The sequence below is a fragment of the Lissotriton helveticus genome, chromosome 5_1 (genome assembly GCF_964261635.1).
Source record: "Lissotriton helveticus chromosome 5_1, aLisHel1.1, whole genome shotgun sequence".
Lineage (NCBI taxonomy): Eukaryota > Metazoa > Chordata > Amphibia > Caudata > Salamandridae > Lissotriton > Lissotriton helveticus.
This window is the reverse complement of record NC_136065.1, coordinates 391,455,073-391,477,221: the sequence shown is the minus strand read 5'-3', so window position 1 is coordinate 391,477,221 and position 22,149 is coordinate 391,455,073. Positions and strand designations below refer to the sequence as shown.

The 22,149-nt window shown below is 44.3% G+C and overlaps 1 protein-coding gene across 14 annotated transcripts in view; it reads left to right on the top strand.

The window, feature by feature from the left end:
- The window catches only part of TMEM269 (transmembrane protein 269), a 159,115-nt gene that overhangs the window by 78,564 nt on the left and 58,402 nt on the right, over window positions 1-22,149 (top strand). For all 14 annotated transcript variants that reach the window (XM_078642590.1, XM_078642592.1, XM_078642591.1 and 11 more), the window contains one exon: window positions 20,315-20,412. In XM_078642590.1, coding sequence (XP_078498716.1) covers window positions 20,315-20,412 — 98 coding nt within the window. The remainder of the gene's footprint in view (window positions 1-20,314; window positions 20,413-22,149) is intronic.

The following is a 22,149-nucleotide window of genomic DNA, read 5'->3' as shown; positions in this document are numbered from 1 at the left end:
ACAGTAAAGGCGCTTTTTCCTATTATGAAGCTGGCCAGGATGTCTGGGGCAGCTTCTAAAAATGGAATGCATGACCCTGGCGGTCTGTAGATGAGACAGCCTGAGAAGGAGCAGGCCGGGGTGAGAGACAGTCTGAAGGCAAAGCCTCGCAATTGGCTATGGTGAGAGGGTTGATAACACAGGCTAGGTGCGATTTGCAAATATTAGCTAAGCCCCCCCCCCTATAGTCCCTGTTCTATCATGCCGATATATTTCAAAGCCCTGGGGAAGGGCGTTTACAATATCTGGGCCAGAGCTTTCTCGGAGCCAGGTTTCCATCAGAAAAAGAACCTCCAGCTCTTCCTCTTCTATTAGAAGCCTGATCTCGATTGCGTGTTTAGGGAGGGATCTGCAATTTATTAATCCCATCTTCCAATAATCAGTGTGATCTTACTTTCCCCTTGTACCCTTTACCTGAAGCAACTTGGTTGCCGCTGTGAATCTGCAGACCGAGCAGCTCAGGGGCTCAGTGGCGACCAGAGAGTGCTGGCAGGAGGGGTGGGTGAACTCCTGTGTTCATGTCTGGAGCTCTGTGTAAGTATATATTGTAGGTTTCGGTCGAGCCAGGGTGGCTTGAGCAGGAATCCTGGCCCCTGGTCCCGTACTGGCGCAGATGGGCTTGCCTTAGGTGCGCCTTCGGCGCGTCCGCCCCATCCCGGTCTAAAATGCAGACCTGGGGAGTGCCTATGCGTGACAATTAGACTGCCAACTGAAAATGGCATCCGTCTAGTAGCCTCCGGGAAGTGAGTATTTCCGGCGTGTGCTTCTCCCTCCACTCAATCATCTACAAGAGCTGTGGTGGACCGGAGAGAGTCTGGTGCAAGCGGTATGGAGGTATTTAGTGGAATTCTTTTTAAAAAAACGAGTTATGTGCAGCATAAGAAGATAGGTGCAACAGGTTAAAACTTTTTAAAAGCGTGATAATTGTCAAAGTGCAGCGTGCGCTAGCAGCAAGTGAGAATAAGAGGTGACAGTTTTAAAAAAAGAGTTTCCAGCTTTCAACACAGCGAGCGTTAGCTTTGTGGCTTTCAGCGCGCTTACATTTGGAAAGTGCCTGTCTTGCAAGGACTTTAAGGAAATCTTGCATGAAGGCAGCTTGGTGGCTAACCAAGTTATCAGCACGGCAGCTGATGGAGCTACTCTTTCTGCTCATGCCTATGCACATGGAATATGTGCCAGAAGAACCTCCTGGCTCAAACCAGAGGCACAGTCACGCATCGTGAATCTTCCCTTCTCCGGATCATCTCTGTTTGGATCTCACACAGATGAGGAAATGTCCCGGATGAAGGCGGAGCTCAACACACTAAAGGCACTGGGTCTAGAGAAAAAAGAATTCCGCAAACGATTCAGGCCCTTACAATTGGCGATCCCCCCAACAGATAGTTCAGACCCCTCATTGGCAGAAAAACCAGGATTAGCAAGGTCAACAAAGATCTCAATATTAGGGTAGGCGTTCGTCCAGAGGAAGAGGAAACCAGCATCAGGCTAACACCCCTGCCAAGACGCAGGCCAAACAATTAGTGCCCACTTCCCCCATCGCCGTTCACCACTCCAGTTGGGGGAAAGTATTGCAAATCATCTCGAAGAGTGGCAAGCTATCACAAAGGACAAGTCAGTGGGTGTTAGCTACGCTGCAGAATGGGTACTCTCTATGTTTTCGACGCCATCCTCCCTCACTTCCTTCGATTCCATCATCGGGACACCAGATGAAAATATAGCAGAGCGAAGTTGCCACCCTTCTGCGAAAATCAACCATTGAGAAGGTGCCAATAACTCAAAAAAGGAAGGGGGTCTACTCAATATACTTCTTAGTAAAGAAGAAGGGTCGAAAAGCAGAATACAGACCCATTCTGGATCTGCGAAAACTCAACCGATCAATCAGGAAGGAGAAGTTTCGCATGTTGGCTCTCCATCAAATATATCCACATCTCAGGCAGGGAGATTAGATGTGTTCGCTGGATCTGCAAGATGCATACTTTCACGTTCTGGTCAGTCAGCATCACAGACAATAACTGAGATTCCTGGTGGGATCTTCTCATTACAAGTTCAAAGTACTACCCTTCGTGTTGAAGTCAGCTCCCCGAGTGTTCACGAAGTGCATGGCAGTGGTGGCAGCCGCAGAGGCATCTTCGTGTACCCGTGCCTGGACGACTGGCTGTTGAAGGGTCCCTCGCCACATAGTGTGAGAAGTCGTTTCCTGCAATGCCTAGAGCTTTGTCACCGGCTTGGCTTTCATGTGAACTTCGGCAAATCGACTCCACAACCCACACAGAGAATCCATTATTTAAGGAGTTCTGGTAGACTCCGAGGTAGGAAAAGGGTTTCCTTTGGAGGAGAGACAGTTTTCTATCATACAGAAATGCAAACTTGTTCTGGACAACAGAATGCTGTTGGTTCGCCGGATTGCCTCCTTGTTAGCGTCGATGGCATCCTGCATCTTCCTGGTCCCCAATGCCAGACTGCGAATGCGTCCTCTTCAGCAGGATCTGGAGGACAAGTGGGATCAGCACACAGCTCGCTGGGAGGACAAAATAAGTCTCTCAAACGCAGCAAGAGCATCCATCCCATAGTGGATAAAGAAGGAGAATATGCAAGTCGGGATACCTTTTCATCAAGCACCTCCCTCTCAAACTGATCTCGGACGCTTCCCTCCAGGGCTGGGGAGCCCACATGTGGTCTCTCCAGACACAGGGTCAATGGTCATCAAAAAAACAGTGGGTGCACTTGGCCAGGTTGACATGGCAGTGTTAGACTGCACACAGGCCTTGCAATAGCAGGCATGAGACACATTTTACAAGCTGCTTCTGTGGGTGGCACAACCAGTGCTGCAAGCCCACCAGCAGCATTTGATTTACAAGCCCTGGGCACACATGGTGCACTGTACTAGGGGCTAACGGATAAATCAAATGACCCAATCATGGAATCCAATTAGTATATCAATTTTAACATAGGGAGCACTTGCACTGTGGCACTGATTAGCAGTGGCACAGTGCCCAAAGCATATAACAGCAAAAACATATCAAAACAGAGGAGGCAATCCGTCAAAAATGGAAGGGAGACTCACGCCAATGATGTCCGGTCTAACAGTCGGCTGTAACGTTCAGGGCAGCCAACTCTTAGCACTTCTGGGAAGGTATGACCGACAGATGTGGTTGGATATTGCTCTGGACATCGACCAGTTATTATTGTCAGAGCAGAAGCCAAGAAAGTTTTGGATGAAGGTGAGCGCACATTCTGTGAAGTAATAGATTGCGCCACGGTTATCATCATTACTGGTTTCCCGCAATTAGCCGGTGCTGCAGCGCGCAGGCATCATTGTTGACAAAGGCTACATCTTTCCGACCGGAGGTTCAGACCAAAATATTAGACATCCCCTATGACGGAGAAGCCAGCCCTCTTTGAGAAACACATAGATGAGGCCCTCCCGGCTACCTAGTCTGACATAGACACAGCGAAGTCTTTGGGAAACTTGCAATTTAAGAAAGTGCCTTTTCGTGGCTCAAGTGGAAGAAGTCAACCTTCATACAGAGGGGGCTACCAACAATAGCATTACCCCTTCTACTCCTCATCCGCTCAACAATCTCGTCCCCAATACCAACAGAGGAACCCTCCGCAATCCTCATATGTCAGACCAATTCAGAGGGGAAAATCAGGACGTCAGGGAAAGGGCACCACCCGACATCAATGATGTACCTCAGGCTCCGGCTACTTCCTTCATTCCTGCCTTCTGCCTCGATGGCAGAGTTACCAACTTTGTCCATCAATGGCAGGAAATTACCAACAATCAGTGGGTTCTAAACCTGATACAATTTCACTACACATTGGAATTCCTCCAAAGACCACCCCAACTCTGCCTCAACCTTCCATTCACAAGTATCTGCAACTTCTCAAATTGCAGATTAAAAAAATGCTGAAAAAGGGAGCTATATGTTCCTATGGTCCACATAGGGAAAGATTTCTAATCCTGTTTCTTCTTAATTCGCAAGAACTCAAGGTAGTGCATACTGATTTTTAGACCTCGGGAGCCTCAACGTCTTCTTCAGGAAGCAGTCATTCTGTATGGTAACACTGCAAGAGGCGCTGCTGCTCTTGAACCAGGGGACTTTATGGCAACCTTCGACCTTCAAGATGCCTATTTTCACATACCCCTCCATTCAAAACAAAGGAAATTTCTACGGTTCCAGTTCAAGGTGTTTCCCTTTAGCCTCAAATCCACTCCTCGCATCTTCACAAAGTGCCTCACACCTATAGTAGCTTTTCTCAGACAACACCACCATGAAGTCTTTCCTTAGCTATACAACTGGTTGGTCAAGGCTCCTTCCAAACGCACTGCACATGCTTCCACAATAGCCTGCACGAATGTCTTCAAAAAGCTAGGTCTTGAGTTTAATCTAGAGAAATCCAATCTTCATCAGTCACAGTCCATAGCATTTTTTGGGGCCACGCTGGACACATTCTCCAACGCATATCCTACACAGGAGAGAACTAAAACTCGTGATGCTGGCACAAGCCATCCAAAGAAAAAGTTTCTTTCTGTTTTTCTCTACGAGTCCCTTCTAGGAATGATGTTCTCTTGCATTGTTCTCATCGCATTTTTCATCTACGCATGGGTCTACTTCAGGAGAAATTGGACGAACAATGGGTGCAGGTGACAGATTTGTTCAACCTCATCCGGGTCCCTCTAACAATGGTCAGCGTCTTATCCTGGTGGACGAAGCCGGAACATCTGTCAGTCTGACTCTTTACGCACTCTAACTTCCTGTCTAGTCATTACCGTTTTTGCACTCTAACTTCCCGTCTAGTCATTACCGTAGCTTCCCTTAAAGGATGGGTAGCTTATCTCTAAGTCAGTGGAATTTAGCAACAAGCTCAATGTCCTTTACATATCAACTTGCTAGAGTTCAAATCAGTGCATCTCGTCTTGCAGGCTTTTTGCCCAAGAATTCACAATTCTGTAGTGCTCGCCTGCACAGGCAATACAATAACAGTGCACTACATTAACAAGCAGGGTGGCACAGGATCCCACCTGCTATCCCAGGAAGAACAAACAATATGGAAATGGTCCATCCATCACAAGGTGCGTCTGCGAGCGGAACATGTTCCTGGGAAGCAGAACACTATAGTGGACACTCTAAGCCAGCTTCCAACTTCATGTCACAAGTGGGAGCTGCACCAGAGGTCCCTGGACAACATCTTTCTACTAAGGGCCAATCCAAATCTGGACCTCCTTGCCACTCCCCAGAAACGCAAATGAGGGTTTTATGCAAGCTGGCATCACCAACAGGGCTCGTGGTGGAATGCATTTTCAATAACATGGTCCGGCATCTTTGCCTACGCTTTTCCTCCGATTCTTCTCAAAGAGTCTAAGGAAAAGCAGAACCCTGCAAGCTAATTCTCATTGGTCCATATTGGGTGTGCCAGCACTGGCTTACGGAGTTGCTTCTCCTATCTCAAGAGCGTCACATTCAATTGAAGACGTTTCCCACTCTTCTGACAATGAATCAGGGCAAGTGCCTCATTCGGATCCCAAGTCTCTTAATTTATCAGCATGGCTTCTGAGACCATGAATCCTGTCACATGAATCTACCATCGGAATGTAGAGAAATCCTAGCTAGGGCCCGTGCGATAGCAGCAATAAAATGTATTACCTCAAATGGAAAAGATTTTGCATCTGGTGTCATCAGGTTAGGATGCATCCTTTCTCCTCCTCTCTGGAAGAAATTCTCCCATATCTTCATTACCTGCCTAAGTCAAGCTCATGCACCCATCAAAGCCCACTAGGCACCCATTTCCAGTTTCATGCGATCTTCCACATCTCAACCGCTATGGTCTTCCAACACCATTAAACTATTTCTCAAAGACTTATTTGGAACCTTTCTTCCTGTAAGGCCTCCTACTCCATTTGGCAACTGAACACTGTGCCATCTCAGCTTATGAAAGATCCCTTTGAGCCCATCCACAAAGTGGATATCATATTTCTCTGGGAAGCTGGTCCCCCTACTCGCCTTGACCTCCGCCAGACGGGTTAGTGAGATTCAGGCATTCACCATACCAAAACCTTTCCTCCGATACAGGGCCAACAAGGTTATCCTCCGCACAAACCCAAAATTAATTTTGTAGGTCCCTGCAAACTTTCACCTTAATGGACCCGTGGTTCTCAACTCTTTCTTTCCAAATCCTACAACCTGAGCAGAAAGAGCACTTAACTTTCTAGACAACAAGCGATGCCCATAATTCCACTTGGACAAGATTACTGCTTTCGATGCCCAAAATTTTACTTGGACAAGACTAAAGCTTTTCTCAAATCCTCTCAACTGTTTGGTGCTTGCAGCACTCCAAGGAAAGGCTTTACTCTCTCAAAGCAAATCATTTCCAGATGGTATCCCAACACCATTTAATTCTGCCACCAGAAGGCTGGAAGGCAGTTGACCTCTTCAGTTTGGACCCATTCCACAAGGGCTATGTCTACTTCTATGGCGTTATTTGCTGGTGTCTCTCTTCCTGAAATTTGTAGAGCAGCGACCTGGAAGAACTGACACAACTTTAGTCAGCACCACTGCTTGGAATTGGCAGTTCAGAGTGATGCAGCAGTGAGCCAGGAATCTGTACCAGATCTCTGTACTGGGGTGAATGTATGACATTGTTCTGCATTCTGTCCATCAACTGTGGTTTTTGCATTTGTCACCCCGAGTGGGATGGGTATGCTCAGATGTGAGTCCCATGCTCTCCACACCACTGGAGTCAAGCTATCCTGGCTGAAGACGGCTGATAGCCAGAAACCGGTCCTAGGATGCTTGATTCCGGTCCAGGAAAGACATGGCTTGGCAGTTCGGGCTGGACTGTTCCCATGAGGCACAGGTTCAAGGCTTATTTGCATATGGCCATGTCTGTACTGGGGTGGTGTGGAGTGCAAAAAAACGATAGATTTAGGCCCAGATCTCTGTACTGGGGTGAATGTATGACACTGTTCTGCATTCTGTCCATCAACTGTGGTTTTTGCATTTGTCACCCCGAGTGGGATGGGTATGCTCAGACGTCAGTCCCATGCTCTCCACACCACTGGAGTCAAGCTATCCTGGCTGAAGACGGCTGATAGCCAGAAACCAGTCCTAGGATGCTTGATTCCGGTCCAGGAAAGACATGGCTTGGCAGTTCGGGCTGGACTGTTCCCATGAGGCACAGGGTCAAGGCTGATTTGCATATGGCCATGTCTGAACTGGGGTGGTGTGGAGTGCAAAAAAACGATGGATTTAGGCCCAGATCTCTGTACTGGGGTGAATGTATGACATTGTTCTGCATTCTGTCCATCAACTGTGGTTTTTCCAGGAAATGGTTCAACATCTTTTTCACTAATGGTGAGCTATTCCTGCCTTCCCTCTATCCGCATATTCTTTACGCTCCATTTTAGTGTGTGTGTGTCTGTATGAATGCTTCACTTCATATACTGCTGTTTTCTTCTAGTTCATACATACGTATATGCAAATATATTTCTTGTATGTGCTATACATTGAACAGTCCACAAACTGTAAATCTGATTCAAGCACGTGAATCTTTGAAAGGTCCAATATGGAATAAGAAATTACCTGTCACTGTAGCTCTGCAGTATTGGAATCTTTCATAGATTCACATGCAGTCCACTCTCCTCCCCTGTGAAGCTAATGTTTCTCTTTCTCTCTCTCTCTCTCTCTCTCTCTCTCTCTCTCTCTCTCTCAGTGGATATGTATTTTGTACACTCGTGCTCTAAAATCTGAGGGACTGGAGCTTCTCACAGGAGTGTTGTAGAGGGCGTTACAACCTGACTGGTTAAAACCTAAGTTTGGTCTCTTTAAAAAAAATGACTATGATAGATTACTAAACTAAGGGGCCTAGGCCTTTTCTAGTCTATACCCATCATTACATTGCTTTCTAAAAGTACAGAGAGACCCCCATCTCGATGACAGGAGATGATTCAAGCATGTGAATCTATGAAAGATTCCAATACTGGAGAACTACAGTTACAGGAAAGTAACTCATTTATTGTGTAATAATGGGGAACTGAGCCTGGGTTTGTTAAAAAATGAATAAATAAAATAATTATTGCTGGTGGAGCATATTTACTCACGAAACACCACATCCAGCAACACCCCTCATGGAAACCTTAATCTGCAACACTGTCAGCCCAACTGGGATATGTGTAAGCAGGACTACCGGGGAGTCATTCAAACCATTTTGGCTAATGGACAGAAGCTCTTAGTCAATCCAAGAGTGAGTAGAAATCATGTTATATAGAATGAGTATGCTTGCTCTAAAGCATGCATTCCTAGCTTTCCATATATCAATGTAATATGCCATATCCTTGATTTGGCACAGGCTGTCCCCACTTTTACAGAATGAAACTTTGTGATTAAGACCTATCCTGGCTAAGAGATCTCACTAGGTTGAAATCTCTACCCCTTAGGTTGTGCACCACCCTGTTCAGCCACAGAGTTCCAGAATATTAGCTAACCATCCTGAGAACCCAAATTAGGAGTCCATACCTTTGCCAATGTAACAGGATTATTGTGAAGCTGATCGGTGACCAGTAGAAGCCTTCCCTTGAGTGTTAGCATGTACACCCTGGGGATAAAGGGCAGTTTTAATGGTAGAGAATAGCCATGACCCATGAGTTAGTGCTGTGACAAGCAAAGTAACGAAAAGAAACCCCATTCAGCAATAAGAAAACAGAAAATATGCATCACCTGTAAAAACTCAATGTCTAGTTTCTCCAGTATTAGGGTGTCATTCATAGATTCACATGCTTGAATATTCCCCGTCGTCGTAGTGGGAGTCCCGCGGTAAATAAAATAGCAATAACATACTCATAATATGTATATGTAAAAACATAACACATGAAATACACATTAGAAAAAAGGCAGTAAATGCCTAGACATAATTCCACATAGGAATACATGAAGAGAGAAAAGACACTTGTAGTCTATTCCTGTCATTATGTTGGTCCAAACTGTAGCCAATCAGGCACCAGTAGCCCTCCAGAACCTTCTCCTCAGAGCTCAGTACCTCAGATTTTCTACCGCTCGTCGTGGGAAAGGGAGTCTTCCTGAGCTCTGCTCAGTTTTTTCTTCTACTTCAGGTTTTTCCTGTGTTCTCAGCATGTCTTCAAGTAAGAAGTCTCTCTTTAGACCTTGCTCTTCTTGTGGAAAGCTGGCACTTTATTCAGAAGATCCTCACAGTAAGTGCATTTACTTTCTTTACCCCGACCATGATGTGGTTAAATGTAAGTTCTGTAGAACTTTTTCCACAAAGACTCTAAAAGATAGGGAAGGCCGTCTTCTACTGTGGCTTCAGAGACTTAAGGACAAGGATAATATACTTTCTGATGCCGAAAGTCTCATTTCTGGTCGTTCCCAAGCAGCTTCTAAACGTGGTAGTGTGCAGCAGTTGCCTTCTCCATTCCTTAAGAAGAATAAGATGTCACTCTCTCTGGCCCCTGCGGTGTCTTCACCTCTACCTGCTACGTCCACGAGACCTGGCTTTCAGGCGTCTGCTGCATCTTTCACTCATGTTTCTGTTAAAAAACATGTTTCATCGTCGACGGGAGCGTCGACGAACGTCCCGACGACGAGATCTGCCGTCTACGGCTCGTCGACGACGACAGCGACAACAACGTCTGCATCAGGATCGTCGACGACTGTTTCGTCGACATCATCGTCGTCGACGAAGGTAACTCTCAGTTTCAAGACTGTACCATCGGTTCTTCCTATTGCTTCGTCGTCGAAGAAGCCTCCACCGTCGACGACCAAATCTTCGTTGACGAAGAGTGTTAAAAGGCCAACTCCGTCGACGACAGCCCCGTCGACGACAGCTCCGTCGACGGCCACCCCTTGTCAACGGTTGCTCCGTCGACGAAAAAGAAGTCATCTTTGTCGTCCGTCGACGAAAGCTCAGTCGACGGCTCCATTGCCATCGACGACGGAACCATCGACGATGGATTCTTCTAGTGTGGTTCCAGCAACTTCATCGTCGTCGTCAGTTCCACCGACGACTTCTTCCGCGTTTGTCTCTCTGCCTTTTCTGCCACTCTCGTCCACGGGGTCTGCCACCGTCGACATGCTTCACCAACACCGCAAAGTGCCTATTGACCAAATTTCCATCTCCAGTGATCCACAACCTCCCTCGCCCTTGTTTGCCACGGATTCGGATCAGGACTCGGAGGAAGATGTGCACGAGTCTTTTAGGGCGGCACGTAGTCCATCTGATTTGGCCATCAAGTGCCAGGACTATAGCAATGATGATGAGGACCAATATTTCCAGCAAGAGGAAACGACTGTTCAAGTTCCTACTGCGACAGTACCTTTGTCACTTATCTCTAATCTCCAGCATATGTTGGACGATTATAATAGGCGTTTCCCGCCTTCTCCACAGGTACCTACGGTTCCTTCTGTTTTAACGCCTGTTGCAATGCCTGCCGCGGCTCCTCTGCCGCCTCTACCAACCTCTGCTCCTCAGATACAAACGTCAGTTCGGATAAACACGACTGTGTATGTCGACGACGAAGGTGACATTACTCCAGACCGCGAAGATGGTGAGGTTCGAGATGATGATGATGAGGATATGGCGGAGTGGGATAATTATCAAGTACAGACACCATCTCCCTCGCCGGTAACACCAGGTGATTCTCCTCCTGTGGATATTGCAAGTTTCCATCAGCTGATGGATAGGGCGGCTCAACGTTTTAAGTTGCCAAGAGTCCAGAGGTAAGAGGATTGCTTCCTCTATGATTTCAAAAACCAATCATTTAAGCAAGTCCATACTGTACCTATTGTTGAGTTTATCTGGGCTGAGGGGGTGAAGTTGATGCAGACCCCAAATTCGTTGCCGGCACAGATGCCCTGGTTGGAGAAGAAATATAAGGCGCCTGTTGGCAGTCCAGCGTGCCTTATTGGACAGCCGAAACCAGATTCGGTGGTCACGCAGGCAGCTCAGCGCCGGTCTCGGAATCCTGCGTCTACTGTGACTGCTCCACCAGATCGCGACGGTCGTCGTCTGGATGCTATAGGCCGAACATTTTCAACGATAGCCTCCACCACAGTGAGAGCGGCCAATGCTTTGGCTATTTTGGGGCGGTACGACCGCCAGATGTGGGCAGACATGACGGCTTTGGTGGCTTTAGTTCCAGACGCTTCAAAGGCAGAACCTTTGCAACTTCTCCAAGAAGGTGAGAGAACATCGGAGGAGATTATTGACTGTGCCGTCGATATTGCCTGTACGGGTTTCCGACAGCTCGCTGGAGCGGCTGTTTTACGCAGGCAAGTCTGGTTACGCTCCACATCCTTTCGGCAAGAGGTGCAGGCGAAAATACTGGATATGCCGTATGATGGCGAGTCACTATTTGGCGCACATGTCGATGAGGCATTACAATCTATCAAAAAAGATACCTACACTGCCCGCTCTTTAGGAAATGTACAATTTCGGAAGCAGCCCTTTCGTGGTGCACATGAACGCGGCAAATTTTCGAGGAGGAAGCAACCAGTATCGTTCCTACAACCAAGGCAACAAACGCTACTCCCATAACCAGCAACAGTATTCCCGTCAGCAGTCTTCTAAGACCTATAGGGGGAATCTTCCTACAGAGGATCTGCTCCCAAGAGACAATAACTTGCCTTTGCCCCAAAGAGTTGGAGGTCGAATCTCCCTGTTTTGTTCAATGGTCCTCCATCACTTCGGACCGTTGGGTTCTGGACATTGTAGAGAAGGGCCATGCTTTAGAGTTCATCAAACTTCCTCCTCCTACTCCACCTTCCGGCCCACCTCCAGCCCACATCAAGGAACTTTTCCATCAAGTTTGCCTTATGATACAGTAGGGGGCAGTCGAGGTGGTGCCCAAGTCTCAAAGAAGAAGGGATTTTATTCCCGTTTTTTCCTTATCATCAAGAAGAACGGAGATTGGCGACCGATATTGGACTTGCGAGCACTCAACAAGTATCTCAAGTGCCAGTCCTTCCGCATGTTGACGCTGTTGGAGATCTTACACTAGCTCTTAATGCGAGATTTCATGGCAACTATCGACCTCCAGGACGCCTACTTCCATGTTCCTATTCTTCCGCGACATCGGAAGTACTTGCGATTCCGCGTGGGAAGGAAGGACTTCCAGTTCAAAGTGCTGCCTTTCGGCCTACGCTCCGCCCCTCGCGTCTTTACAAAGGTGTTAGCTCCTGTGGTCGCTTATCTGCGTCTCCAGGGTGTCCAAATCTTTCCATACCTGGACGACTGTCTCCTAAAATCACAGTCTCGCACGCAGTTGCTTCAGGACACATGCCTTTGTCAGGAGGTCTTTCGCTCCCTCGGACTTTCCATCAACACCGAAAAGTCCCAGTTACATCCAGCTCTCTGCAACAATTTTCTAGGGGCCACGTTGGATACAACTCTTGCAAAAGCTTTTGTGTCTCAGGAGCGTCAACAAAAGATACTTCAATTGGTGTCTCTTCTACGGACAAAACAGTCAGTTTCAGTCCGACTATTAAAGTCATTTCTAGGGATGGCATCATCGTGCATTGCACTGATCCCAAATTGCAGACTACGGACACGCCCCATTCAAGAAGAACTGGATGGACAATGGCGTCAAATCACCGGTTCCTTCAACAACATAGTCTGTGTTACCGCTCGCATGAGGGCGGCTCTCAAATGGTGGGCGCAGCCATTCTATCTGTCGGCAGGGACTTCGTTCCTCTCCATCACTCTGGAATTTACTCTAACGACGGACGCCTCGTTGGAAGGATGGCGGGCACATCTTCAAGGTCCGTCCATAAAGGGCAAGTGGACTCTGCCTCAGAGAGCCTGGCACATCAACAGGCTGGAGTTGATGGCCATTTTTCTAGCGCTCAAGTCATTCCATCCAGTGATTCAAGGAGAGTCAGTCCTTATTCAAACGGACAACACAACCAGCATGCATTATATAAACAAGCAGGGCGGAACAAAGTCTCCACTCTTGTCTCAACTGGCGCAATCGATCTGGGACTGGGCTCTGAGTCACCACATCACTCTCACCGCAGTTCATCTTCCAGGTGTCTCCAACATTCTAGCGGATTCCCTCAGCAGGTCCACGTCATCGACCCACGAATGGGAGTTACATCAACCAACACTCGAGTTGATTTTTCGGCGATGGGGTCGTCCGTCAATGGATCTCTTTGCCACACCAGAGAACCGGAAATGCCCATCTTACGCAAGCTGGCATCCTCACCGAGAGTCACAGGGCAATGCCCTTTTGATCAATTGGTGCAATCTGTTTGCTTACGCTTTTCCTCCGATCCCTCTGGTGCCTCGAGTATTGTGGAAGATGCGGAGGCAGCCTTGCCACATTCTTCGGATCGCTCCAAGATGGCCTCGACAGGCATGGTTCTCGGAGTTGCTCCTTCTATCCCAGTGCGAGCCCATCCTTCTTCATCCTCGGATGGACCTCCTCACGATGGACAAGGGTCAGATTTGCCATTTGGACCTCTCCTCTCTGAGTTTGTCAGCCTGGAACCTGAGCACCTTGAATTTGCCCATTTAACCATCCGGCCAGACTGTAGAGACATTCTCGCTCAGGCCAGAGCTCCGTCAACTGTTAAAACCTACAAGCTTAAATGGAGACGGTTCTGCCATTGGTGTGCAGTGGCTGGTGTCCATCCCATTCGTTCCACGCCTGCGCAACTCCTCCCGTTCTTTCTGCAACTGGCTCAATCCGGACTGTCTCATTCAACTTTGAGAGTTTTTCTGGCGGCAATCTCCCGCTTCCGCCAGGATTGCTCCAGCTCACTCTGTTCTTCCAGGATAATACGTCAATTTTTCAAAGGATTGTTCCGCAAATTCCCACCAATTCGCGCCCTCCTCCTACTTGGCGCCTTAACATCGTCTTAGCACAACTAATGAAGGCACCATTCGAACCTATACACAAGGCAGACTTGGAGTTTCTCACTTGGAAGGTTGCTCTTCTCCTTGCGCTGACATCATCATGTCGCGTAAGTGATATTCATGCCTTCACTATAAATCCTCCTTTTCTTCAATTTCAGCCGGACTGTGTAGTGCTTCGCACTAATCCCACCTTCCTGCCTAAGGTGCCTTCGGATTTCCACATCAACGAACCTGTTTTCTTAAAGACTTTCTTTGCTAACCCGCAGTCTTGCACTCCTTGGACATTAAAAGGTGCTTAAAGTTTTACATCAGCAGAATGGCCCCTTTTCTCAAAGCTGATCAACTGTTCATAGCTTATGGACGCTTCCACAAAGGGCGTCCAGTTACCAAACCTACTATTGCTCGTTGGGTTTCCTCGGCCATCGCTTTCTGCCATCAAAAGACGGGCAAGCCTCTACAGTCTTCAGTGAGGGCCCATTCCACCAGGGTGATGTCGTCTTCAACTGCCCTGTTCGCCGGTGTGCCGCTGCATCAGATCTGCAGAGCAGCCACGTGGTCCAGCAGGCACACGTTTACGAAACACTACTGCCTGGGTGCCGCCATCAACGAAGAAGGGACTGCAGTGGGACAGGCTGTGCTTCGCAATCTTTTTCAATAAGGTGAGCCTCTGTCTTCCCTCCTCCATTATGGTTTACCATTTTACTTATGACTTGAATGACTATATATATTTTGGTCTTATAAGTCTTTTCATGTGTATCATGACTATGGAAGCCTTTTCGGTTATTACTGCGTTCTATTCTATATTCAAGCATGTGAATCTATGAAAGACACCCTAATACTGGAGAAGAACAATTGTTACTTACCTGTAAACAGGTGGTTCTCCAGTATTGGTGTCTTTCATAGATTCACATGCGACCCGCCCACCTCCCCTCAGAGGCTCTCTTCTCCTCATAGACTCTGTGGTCACTCTTGTGCTACGAAAATCTGAGGTACTGAGCTCTGAGGAGAAGGTTCTGGAGGGCTGCTGGCGCCTGATTGGCTACAGTTTGGACCAACATAATGACAGGAATAGACTACAAGTGTCTTTTCTCTCTTCATGTATTCCTCTGTGGAATTATGTCTAGGCATTTACTGCCTTTTTTCTAATGTGTATTTCATGTGTTATGTTTTTACATATACATATTATGAGTATGTTATTGCTATTTTATTTACCGTGGGACTCCCACTCCGACGACGGGGAATATTCAAGCATGTGAATCTATGAAAGACACCAATACTGGAGAACCACCTGTTTACAGGTAAGTAACAATTGTTCTTATTGGTGGTCGAGTTGGGCCTCATTCGTGCCTTTCTCAGGCTATTCAGCTCTTTCACACTCCATGAAATAAGAGTGATTTATGTGTCAAAGTGAGTAGGCATGTACTAATGATAATCCTGTTGCATCATCAGTTATTGTGTTCATTGCATATGCGTGTCCAGTTTTGACTAGACATTCCGCTAATCTTATATAATGATTTGCTAGTTACCGGTAATCTTCATTAATCCAAAATACCCTTTTTCCTTGGTTCAATTTATGAGGTGTTTAACCCCTACCCAGGCACGTGACCCAGCTGGTGCTAATTGAAGCCAAAAACAGAAGACACACTTCTTCCCTTATAAGTGCCTCTACTACCATACTAGCATTAACGTGGGCTGGAACCCACCACAGAGTCTGTGTATCGCCAAGCTATAAAGAAATTCAGGTTGTGAATGGGAACCAGGCAGGAGGGTAGTAAATTTTGATACAAGGAAGAGGTTATTCAGAGAAATGAAGCATACCGGTAGGTAACTGAATCTTTACCTTTTAAACCCATTTTCTCATACCACCGCTTAATTCAAGTGGATGTACCAGAGAAATTAACTACGGGATCCCCCCAGATATGACATCAAAATCTTCCAGGTAATGCAAACATACCTTTTTAATGTAAATATCAGGTGTTCCAATCTTCAGGGTTTTTTGTGGCTGTTAATACTCTGGAACCAAATTCCATAGATTTGAGATTCCCCATATCCAATCTATAATACAATTGCTTAAGTGGCTGTTTTGCATATATCTAAAATAGAAGCCACGCAAGCCTCAGCCCAATGAGCAGACGTTCCTTGTGTGGACCTACCCTGTACTCTGCCTGGTAAAACTGCATCCTGTGAAGCATCAGCAATACAAATTAGTGTTCTAATCCATCTGTTTAATGTCTGATTAGAAGCTTTTTCCCAATGATGAATGAACTTAAAATTAATGAATACATTTTCACATTGTCTATAGTCTTGTGACCTTGACACATAGATCTTCACTGCCATAAACACATCCAGTCTGTGTGAAGGTTTCTCTTCAGGAATAGTAGAAAAAAAGGTAAAATTGTGTCTTGTTTCTGATGGAATTAATACATTACTTTAGGAAAGAAACCTGATCCTAACCGAAGCACCAGCCTGTAAACATTCTTAAATAAGGGGTCCTAACAAGGAACCTGATTCCCCAAGTCTACCGGCTGATGTTCTTGCCATCGAAAAGAATAATTTCAAGGATAAGTGTTTTAGGTCTCTCTCCAATGGCTCAAAAGGGCGGTATTGCCTTAAGGACCAAAGGAAGGACTCCAGAAGGTCCAGTCAGTTTAATATTTGGCCTCATCAAAGAAAAGCCCTTCAATAGTCTGATACTTAAGGAATCAATCTAGGGAATACCCTGAGGTGCTCTAACTGCCTTTATTACTGCCCATTGAACCTTTATAGTAGCAATGGCTAGATCTTTGTCGAAACCATCTTGAAGAAATTGCAAGATCCATTTAGACTCACTACTAGCAGGATTTAAAGATCTGTCCATACACCACTTAGAAAAGTATGACCAGTGATGATCATAGGACTTTAAGGGATGAGACGATTTGAAAGAAATCCGACACCAATTCATAAAAATAAAGTAGCTCTTTATCTTAATGTAGGCACCACAACGAACAAGATCAGATGCATCCAAACAAAGTTATGGATTTTAGAAGAAAATATAAATCACAGTAATTCACTACTACAGAACACTTGCATTGCGGACAATGGGAAAAAGTGGTAGTGACAATCAGGCACTTGGAGGTCGAGTTGCGTGAAACTCAAGGAGTGTAAAGGTGCTGTGGGTCCTAGAACCAAGCCATGAGATAGTCAGTTCAGTTTTACCTGACTCGAGAAGCCCGAGTGCAGAGTTGTCCTTGCTGGACTTGGTGCTGAAGCAGGAGCTGCGGGAGAGCTAGTTTCACTACTTATACGGTGCAGGTGGGGAGTAGGGTGCAAAAAGTCAACAACGAAGCCACTGCTAACGTTGGATGTAGGTTTTGCGACGTTCCCTCGAGATGCAGTGTTGAGTAAAGGGGTGTGGGTGCAAGTGGTCAATGAGCTACTAGCCCCAGCGGCTAATCGCCCCTGAAGTGACCATATCTGGGGGTGTAGGTCACGTTTTCCACCCAAAACCCACTATTCAATCTTGTTTACAAATGGCAGAAGTCTTCCTTAGCTGTATTGACCAGGTAGCAACAGTAGTGAAAGTGTTGGATAGGGTAGGAGTAAAAATTACTATTCCAACTCCAGAGGGTGCAATAGAAGGGAAAGTGTTGGATAGCGTAGGGATAAAAATTACAATTCCCACTCCAGTGAGTGCAAACAGTAGGGAAAGTGTTGGATAGCGTAGGGGTTAAAATTACTATTCCCACTCTAGGGAGTGCAACATTAGGGAAAGTGTAGCATAGCGTAGGGGTAAAAATTACTATTCCCACTCCAGGGAGTGCAAGAGATGGGGAAAAAATAATAATTAATATAATTATAAATTAATCAATTAATAAAGATGAATTGCCAATTAATAATTATTTATCAATAACTTAATTATCAATAACAATAAATAAAAAATATTAAATATAATAAAATTACTTCCCACCCTATTCCCCTATAAACCCACAAACTGCTACACATAAAAATTAACATAATTAATGTAATTATCAATCAATCAATTAATATAAAATATTAATAAATTAATCATCATGCATATAATGATACATGAATCAATTAATACAAATTAATTACCAATTAATAATCAATTGTCAAATTAATTATCAATAACAATAAATACAAATATATTAATACATTAATTATAATTAAATTACTTCCCACCCTATTCCCCTATAAACCCACAACCCACTCTTATTTATTTATTTATAACATTTATAGAGCACACTGTTACCAAAACGGTGTCCTGGCGCTAGAATGAAAGCTCCCCCCGCCTGGCCTGAAACTTAGTGAACGCTGATAAATGCACGCATCCCGGGAGGTCAGCGCTCGTCGGCATGTATTAGCTCTAGAATTACCACAGTTATCCAAGTAACAGATGGAGCGATCAAAGGAACCATAACTGATTTAATGAGCCATTTGCAGTTCCACTGTACAGTCCCTGTGTACTTACACGTGCATGTCTTAATCTTTGAGACAAGCATACGTTACTAAAACGCAAAATTTACTTTAAATAAATGACTAATTTCTAAACATTTAATACATATATTTAAAAATAATAAAAATACATTGCAAATTTTTTTAAACATACATATAAAGTACATACTAAAATACATAACACTAATATAAATATCAATATTAACAACAATATTTTTATTTTTTCTAACAATATGAATTACTTCGATATTACTTACTTCGGTATAAAAAGAACGATATTACTTACCTCAAGGTCGATATTCTTGACATCGATATTCTGTCCCTAGGCTATTAAAAACTTGATATTACTGCAGGCCGATATAAAAAAAAACGATATTTTGACTACGCACCAATGATGTTTTGGGCTAGCAAACCACTAGAATTGAACACTTTCCTTTTCTGGCTCTCTGGAACTGAACGAACTGCTTTCTTCATCAATAGCTAAGATATTTCTTGAGTCAGAGCTAAGCATTTTACTGTATCTCTTGAGTATGTGTGTTGGACTAGACCAGGGCCTGGAGGGAGTAATCTAAATTCCAATGAATAGCTTATTTCCGATATTTGAAGAACCCATGTCCCTGAAACATTTTCTTTCCACACCTGCAAAAAGAAAAAGGTGCCTTTGGACAGGAAGCTCAGCGCAGATGGAACCAGTTCCTGGGCTTTGGCTGAGAAGATGGGGCAACGGGGTTAGCGTTCTGACCCCTGACAGATAATAACTAATTAGACTTGTCCCTTCAAGCCTGGAACTGAAATCGAAAACCATTCTGTCTTCTTAATGCTCTTTGCGAAGGTTCTGGATTAATTTGTCCATATGGTTCTTGAAAGTCCTGTATAACATATCATCGTCTTTATGCTTTCCAGTCTCTCACATGAGTATGTCGCTGGATTGCCAAGTTATGAACCATAGAAAAAGCAGGTGCTGTTAAAATATCACAAGAAAAATCAGAAGTTAACTTTGCTTGCATTTCCATATTCACAAACAAGTCGGAGCACTCCACTTCTTCCTGAATGACAGAAGTCAAAGCCTGGACATGCTTTACTAGAGATTGGGAAGCATAAATAGCAAATACTGCCACCCACAAATCGACCTTTAAACTTAAATAACCCCTTTCAAGGATCCTTCCACTTTGAAATCCACAAAATCCGCCACTAGGACCCCTTTAGCTATGACGGGTTCTAAAACATATAATCTTGAACGTGTTCTTTTTGGGACCATCTGTTAAGTAAGCCAACATCAGATACATTTTGATGGCTACAGGATTTTCCATATCATCTTAGTTTTAGGGTTATAAACGAGCCGAAAAACGTCTGAATATCTGCCTTCTACGAATTCCTCCATTCCCTATGAAATACTTAATATCCTTGTTAATTGCCAAACAAGGATGAGGGTTGAATTGTAAATGTTTAACCAGACCAGAGGTAGTGCTTGGCATTTCTTTGGAATCTGGAGATAATTGTCTGCGTACCTAAATAGGGAAGAAATGTCCGTTTTTTGAATACATTTGCTCTTTTGAGTGGTTTCAGGAACTTGAACTTCTGCCACCTTTTATTCAGTCGATGACCAGGAGGAAATAGAAGATGGTGAAGAAACATTCACTGAAGAAAACTAAGAAGTTAGAGAAGGCACTGAAGAAATCTAAGAAGTTAGAGAAGGGGAATAGTGGTGCTAAAATTTTACTTTGACTTCTGTATAACACCGAGAACCAAAGGCCATTGAACATTACCCCATAAAGTCCTGTCCCTAGGAAATAGTTACAGCTGCGTGTTTTGTCTAGCCATAGTAAATGTTTGTCCTCTGGTATTGCCATTAGAAGTAGGGTATCAGCTCATTGAGAAAGTTTCCATTAATTGGTCTTTGCTTGTCCTATCTACATGATTCAAGGTGTTTCATCTTTTTTCCTTACTATTCTAGACACTACCAATCTGCCTGCTGGTTACTTCTAGTTGGAAACATGCTGGACTTGGCCGATGGTGCAGTTGCAAGGCGACTTAATGCCTGTTCAGCTCTGGGTAAGTTTAAATGTTGTACTTTTTAAGATTGTAAAACATCTAGAAATTTCTAGATGTCGAGTAAAATTAAAGTGGGGTCGAATAATGGAAGCGAAGTAATTTCAGGGCAGAAAAGCTTATGCCACAGATATTATATTTTGTGTTTGTGAGTCTGTGGCAATAGATTTTTGCACAATTGAAAAAAATTTCTTCTCATTCTCATCAGTCAGTATACAAATGTGTTGCCTCAGCAATCCATCTTTAAATATTAACAGAACACATTCGTATTCTATCCCTTACTCCCAATGTAGAGCACTCAAGAAAATAATTACATTTGTCTTTACAAACCTCAGAATATGTCAATTAATCATAAAACACAGGCTGGTCTCATGTGTATATGAATCACAAAATAATTGCCTGCAGCTTTGGTAAATGAGTAATTACAATATGAAAATAGTTTGTGCAGCACTTTTTGATTTGATTTGGAATTTAAAAAAAATGAATGAATAAAAGCAATGTGGAATTTGATGAAGTCACATGGCAATATAAATACCACGAGGCAGCTATGCTTTACATCAACAAGCAATATAACCATCTATTGAAATACCCATCACCTTGAGTATTTAGGAATGCATCATTTAGAAAGAAATTTTATTGGCAAATCATCAGTATTAGGGTTCAGAGAAATGTTGTAGCTTATTCTCAGATGCTTATTGAGTAGTTGTTGAACTAGTATATTAGGCATTACATTTCTGGGGAGATTCCAAGGAAAAAACTCATGCCAACCTAGGATTATTTCTGGGTGAATAAACTATGCCTCACGGAAATGAAAATATACAATTACTCTTGTGAAAGCTCTTATTTCTAAATGGGAATGGATATTTGATTAACAAAGAGAATGCACTAAACAATATGTTTAAGTTGTGCAAGCATCCCCTCTCCAGGATAAATGATGTATCGCCTTGCCGGCTAAAATCAAATATGGTTCATGGACCTAATTTCAATTATATGGAAACCCCATTGATATGTCTCCTTAGGAGAAACTTTTCATGAAGATGGGGTGAGGGGGAGAAATTGAGTTGTTGGTTGAGGCAACAGCCACAATCCTTCTCAATGTGACCCACAAAAATTCACTCAACCTGTGCTTAAAATCTGGTGCTTGGCACAAAAGCAGTCAAGCTTAACTTATAGGCAATGCATAAAGTATTTAGGCAGTACACAAACAGTATCTCAAATTAGAAAAACTGTATAATTTAATAAATGGTTTGACACCAAAAGTAAAAAAAAAAACTGCAATCAGTAGAACCAGAGATATGCAATTTCAAAGATTTAACCCCCAGATTCATCATTGTCATGTTTTGCGAGTCCTTAATAGCGATTTTTAAGGAATCGCTATTAAAGACTCGCAAAACGGGATTCATGTAGAAATCGCAATATTTTTTGCAATTTCTACTGCTTCCTTACTTGCGATTCGCTAATTGCAAATCGCAAATAAGGAATGGCTTTCCCATTCAGCCCATAGGAATGAATGGGGAGTCATTCCTTATATGCGATTAGCAATTAGCGAATCTCAAATAAGAAAGCGATTTCAAGGGTGCCAGGGTGTCCAAAGGACACCCTGTAGCACCCCTGAAATGGCAATGTACACTGGTGTTGCGCACACACATGTCCAAAGGACATGTGTGTGTGTGTGTAACATACAACTTAGAAAAATGCACTTTAGTGCATTTTTCTAAGTTTTCGCTATTTACCACGTAG